Source organism: Trachymyrmex septentrionalis, unplaced genomic scaffold (genome assembly GCF_001594115.1).
Source record: "Trachymyrmex septentrionalis isolate Tsep2-gDNA-1 unplaced genomic scaffold, Tsep1.0 scaffold107, whole genome shotgun sequence".
NCBI lineage: Eukaryota > Metazoa > Arthropoda > Insecta > Hymenoptera > Formicidae > Trachymyrmex > Trachymyrmex septentrionalis.
Genome location: NW_017304196.1, coordinates 1,144,081 through 1,149,380, shown reverse-complemented (window position 1 = coordinate 1,149,380; position 5,300 = coordinate 1,144,081). Strand labels below are relative to the sequence as shown.

At 37.9% G+C, this 5,300-nt stretch overlaps 1 protein-coding gene across 5 annotated transcripts in view; it reads left to right on the top strand.

Moving 5' to 3' along the window:
- LOC108747145 (glycine-rich cell wall structural protein 1.8-like) overlaps positions 1-4,984 on the top strand; it is a 6,101-nt gene extending 1,117 nt beyond the window's left edge. For 2 of the 5 annotated variants that reach the window (XM_018484431.1, XM_018484423.1), the window contains 3 exons: positions 487-1,065; positions 1,889-3,448; positions 4,226-4,984. In XM_018484431.1, the coding sequence (XP_018339933.1) occupies positions 487-1,065; positions 1,889-3,448; positions 4,226-4,452 (2,366 nt within the window). In that variant the 3' untranslated portion in view covers positions 4,453-4,984. The other 3 variants (XM_018484448.1, XM_018484457.1, XM_018484439.1) reach the window with 3 other exon arrangements.
- The last annotated feature ends 316 nt before the right edge of the window (positions 4,985-5,300 follow it).

Below are 5,300 nucleotides of genomic sequence, written 5' to 3'. Positions count from 1 at the left end.
TTTAAAATATCATTCAAATTTGATATCTTGGAGATGTTATGAATTTTTAAGATTTTTCTGTAAGATATCTTGAATAATAACATTCCATTTTTAAGTGTCTGTAGACACCAGAACTCCGTTTATCTGAATATATAAAGGGACAAAATAGTTTCGATAACCAAATGATTTGGATAATAGTAGTTCACTAGCTTTCCTCTTTATCAGTACATTTAGTTTTTATAATAGGAGTTGACGTTTAGAAAATTGAAGTCAAGTTCTTATTATTCGAATGTTTCAAATAGCTAAACTATGAGTTTGTATATTTAAAACTGAGCACAAATTTGTTCATTAAATGGATAAACAGAGTTCTACTATATTTTATTATTTTCTGAAAATAAGTCTTCTTACTTATTGTAGATTTGTGTTTAAATTTTATTTTTTTTTTATCTTTATTATTATCAATTTTATTATTATCATTAACACCTTAATGGCGTGTTTTTAACATAGGTTCTTCGGGAAATCCTGGGGGGTATGCTGGGGGCAATAATGGTGGATATAGCGGTTATTACCCTGACGTTTCTCATCAAGTCAGTCAACCGAATTACGGAAGTTATGGTGGCTCTCAGTCCAGTGCTAACGCTAACGCGAACGCGAATGCCAATGCCAATGGCGGAGGATATTCTGTTCGTCCCTCTTATTATCCTTCTAGACCCCAAGTCATCGGCAACGCTAACACTAATGCTAACGCAAATGCGAACGCGGGTGCTAACGTCTTAGGTAGTGGCGGCGTGAATGTGATTCCCAACAAGTATCCTAGCAGAGGAATAGATAAAATAGAAGTAATTCCCGTAAACACACTGCCGCTTTCTCAACCAACTTCGCCTGTCCATTCGATACCTCACCGGCCACCTGGAACTAATAAGGGAAATGTGATTGTCGTTGTCGAGGAATCCCCGCAATATCCACCGTATCATCGTCCGAGTCCACCACCCCACCGCCACCATCACTACCGTCAACCGCATTATAATAAACCAAAACAGCAGCCCATCGAGGTCATCATCATTGAGGAGCCAAGGCCTAATCCAGGTGACACTTCATGATCGAGCACATTTGAAAGTCATCATGCAATTATTGTTGAGATTCTAATGCACTAACTGGTGTGGCAGCTAGCTCTATGAATTTTCTGCACTATGTTTTTAAATTTTTCACGAAAATAATGCCATAATTAATCGCCTCGTTGTTACATGTATTACTCTCAATATAGCTATATCTTATCATACGTGCTACAATGTTTTAATAATTAACTGGTGATATAGAGTTGGAATTGGATAACAATTGATCACAAAATATTATATTGTGAATCATCTATTTCTTTGTATATATATATATATATATATATATATAGCTCATTGTATGTATGTATCTCATTTATGTGATTAATGTGCATCTCATTCTATGTATTTCTCGCTTCGCTAATTGAAGCATCCTGCACAGACTTTACATCGGACGGAAGTCGCATTTAAGGATATGTAAACTAAGAATGAAGACATTTTTCTTACATTTGTGTTATAGTCGAATTGAAGGTTGACAATCACAGTACATTCTTTAACAAAACATTCCTGAAATTACAAGAAACAAGGACGCTGCTGATAATGCATTTTTCTTGTTTTCCTCATGACAGCTCATGGCATTCTAAATGGAAGTAACACAAATGGAAATTAAGAATCTGACGTAAATTATGCGTAACTGAGACTGAGAGCATGAACTTCGTTACTTTCGTCATGTGATAATTTAGTTTTAGTATTTGTAACGACATGTTTTTATATGTTAAATCATATGTGTGTAATGTTATTAGTTATTATATATAAATACGATAAAAAAAATAATTTTTTATAATATTTTTTTACAGCTGGTGGCGGAAATGGCGGTATTCAAGGAACTCATCCTGGATATAAAGACAATCCGTTTTTATCCAATGGCGCTGGATCAAATGCTAATGCTAATGCTCATGCTAATGCTAACGCTCAAGCAGGTGCGAGTGCAAACGGCGAAAGTGGACACAATTATCAACAAAGTGGATATCAGCAAGGTGGATATCAGCAAGGTGGATATCAGCAAGGTGGACATCAACAAAGTGGACATCAACAAAGTGAATATCAACAAAGTGAATATCAACAAGGCGGACATCAAGGCGGATATCAATCAGGAGGATATCAACAAGGCGGACATCAACAAGGTGGCAGTTACCCAGTAGAATCATCAGGACACAAAAATCCAATTGGCGATAGTAATCCCTTTCTGTATCCCAGTGGGCAATCCAGTAGCAACGTCGGTGCTAATGCTAACGCAAATGCTGGAGCTGGTGCTATTGCCGGAGAACAACCGATAGGTACCAATAATCCGTTTCTTAATGGTGGCGTATCCCAAAATGTCGGAGGAGGAGGAAACTATCCAGGAAGTTCGAGCGTTTTGAGTGATAAACCCAAAGGGGGGAGCATTTCTACCACTTATCCGGGACAATCATCCGGAGGATTTCCTGGCTCATTCGGATCATCTGGTGCTAACGCTAATGCTAATGCTAACGCTGGTGCCAGTAGCACTGGAGGATCTGGTGGACATGGACCCATTTTCGGAGGATCCGGAGGTCACGGAGGATCCTCCGGATACGGTGGGGGCTCTTTCGGTAGTCAAGATAGTGGATTTGGAACCAATGGTGCAAATATTCACGGTGGACATGCTGGAGGTTCTTCCGGAGCCAATGCTGGCGCTAACGCCAATGCCAATGCCGGCGCTGGAGCCGGTAGTGTTGGAGGAGGTCCGATCAAACAAAATCCAATAGTTAGCTCTGGCGGACACGGTGGCGGATCTTCGGGAATTCTTGGTGGTTACGGATCTAGTCCAAACTTGGATGGATTTGGAGGACAAGTCGGTGGTTCATCTGGTGCTAACGCTAATGCTAATACTAACGCTGGTGCCAGTAGCACTGGAGGATCTGGTGGACATGGACCCATTTTCGGAGGATCCGGAGGTCACGGAGGATCCTCCGGATACGGTGGGGGCTCTTTCGGTAGTCAAGATAGTGGATTTGGAACCAATGGTGCAAATATTCACGGTGGACATGCTGGAGGTTCTTCCGGAGCCAACGCTAATGCCAACGCTAATGCCAATGCCAATGCCGGAGCCGCCGGAACTATTCATGGAACTATCCCCGGAGGATCTGGTGGCTTACTCAGTGGCCACAGTAGTGGTGGATGTGCACAATGTGGCTCTTCCGGTCTGAATCTCGGTGGATATGGCGGTGGTTCTTCTGGTGCTAATGCCAATAGTAACGCCAATGCTAACGCTGGAAGTTTCGGTGGTGGCTCTGGTGGTTACGGAAACGATGTTAAAGGAACAGGACATGCCGGAGGACATGGTGGTCAAAGCGGATTCGATAATCAAGGCGGATTCGGCGGATCAGTCGGAGGAGGTACATATACTATATGTTTTAGATATAAATCTGTGTTGCGTGTCTTGTATAATAACTAAATAAACTAAATAAACAATTTCTTTAAAAATTAACGATAAATCCTAAAATTAACTGCGTAAACACGTAATTTTTTAAATTACTTTCTAATGTAATTATTATTTTATTAGAAATAAGCACAGCTTCCTTTAATTATTAGCATCATTATGTAATGCCTTGTTGACGTTTATCTTTGACGCACGTAACATTTTATTGCATGTATGTAAATATTCATCAAATGATCATATTGTAAAACAAATAACGCTTCTGTCTTAACAATTTCTAACATATAATATTTATCTCGCGTATTACATAAGAGATGAAAAATTATTTAGTCTTATCATCATGATGGATTAATAACCAGAATTTACGAAAATCGATCCTTTAGCGTGAATACAAATCAAAGTCCCTAAATCACAGAATACCAAGTATCACATTGTCATGCATGTTTCTGACACTTTCGTTCATGATTTAGAAAAACACCATTGGGTGGAAAAATGATAAAAGACTCATCCTGCACTCCGATGGATAACTCAGTCAAAAGCTCTACATATAGATGTATAAATGCTCTACATATGATTTATGGAAATATTTGTATATCCATCGGGGATCAATCGTAACAGAGCTTTTCGTGTTCATTTTTCCACAGACCTAAGCCCCGAGGCCAAGGCATCAGCGTTGTCTATGGCGGAGGCTGTGGCGTCAGGACAGATCATAATTAAATGATTCGCTATCCCGCAGGCTCAAACGCTAACGCACAGGCGTCTTCTAATGCAATTGCGTCCGGCGGTGGATCGGCATCAGCAAACAGCAAATCGTCAGCCCTCGTTAACGGATCAGGATCCGCAAAAGCCGACGCGTCCAGCAGTGCGTCTTCAGGATCTTATGGTGAAATAGGACCGAAAAGTTCAGCGTCAAGCCAAGCATCAGCTTCAGCCGATACCAGAGATATGCTGATCTTTAATTAAATATTGTGATATAACGAAACGAATCGACGAGAAAACTCGAAAGAGTCTTCTTGGCCATAATAGCGATATAATACTCCGATTTATATTTTGATGTTCCACGAACAAACTTACGCGGTACGAATATTATATTGTTTAATTTTGCGATAAGAATTTAAGATTAATTATTGAAAAATTAGAAGTATGCATACCATAAAACTGTCTATTAATAAATACGTTTAAATTTATAATCACGAATTATAAATTTGAACGTATTCTTAGAAATTGTGATTGTAAATTGGAGATTTGACGTCGAAAATAAGTTCAGTTTTTAAAATAGATAAACAGTCTTGAGCATTTATAGTATTAGAAAACGTGTAAGGACAACTATTTATTTATATTGCAAATTGTGTTGAAGGCAGATCGAATATTGTTTCTCTCAATGTAATGAAATGTGTAAGATAAAAATTATGATATCAGAACTTAAGATAAAAAGTTCTTTGACTCACAGAAATATAATTATAAATTTATAGACAAATTCGTTTTCAGTTAATTAATGACATATCTGCCACAGACTAAATCATTTTTATACTCATCCGAAACATTCTGTAATCAGAATGGTTTTAATATATACATATATATACACACAATATATTTAGCCACTTAAAATAAAAGATCTTAACTTAATACTTTTTTTATATTTATAAGTACTTAAATTATATATAATTAGCTGCGTGTAGATCGCCTCCTTTGAACTCTGGATCTGTGATTTACATAAAATGCCAATGAAATATCTAATAATAAAGATATTATAAAAATCCTATTGTAAATGTGTGTAAATAAATTTAAAGATCCTGATTAAAATAACCCGA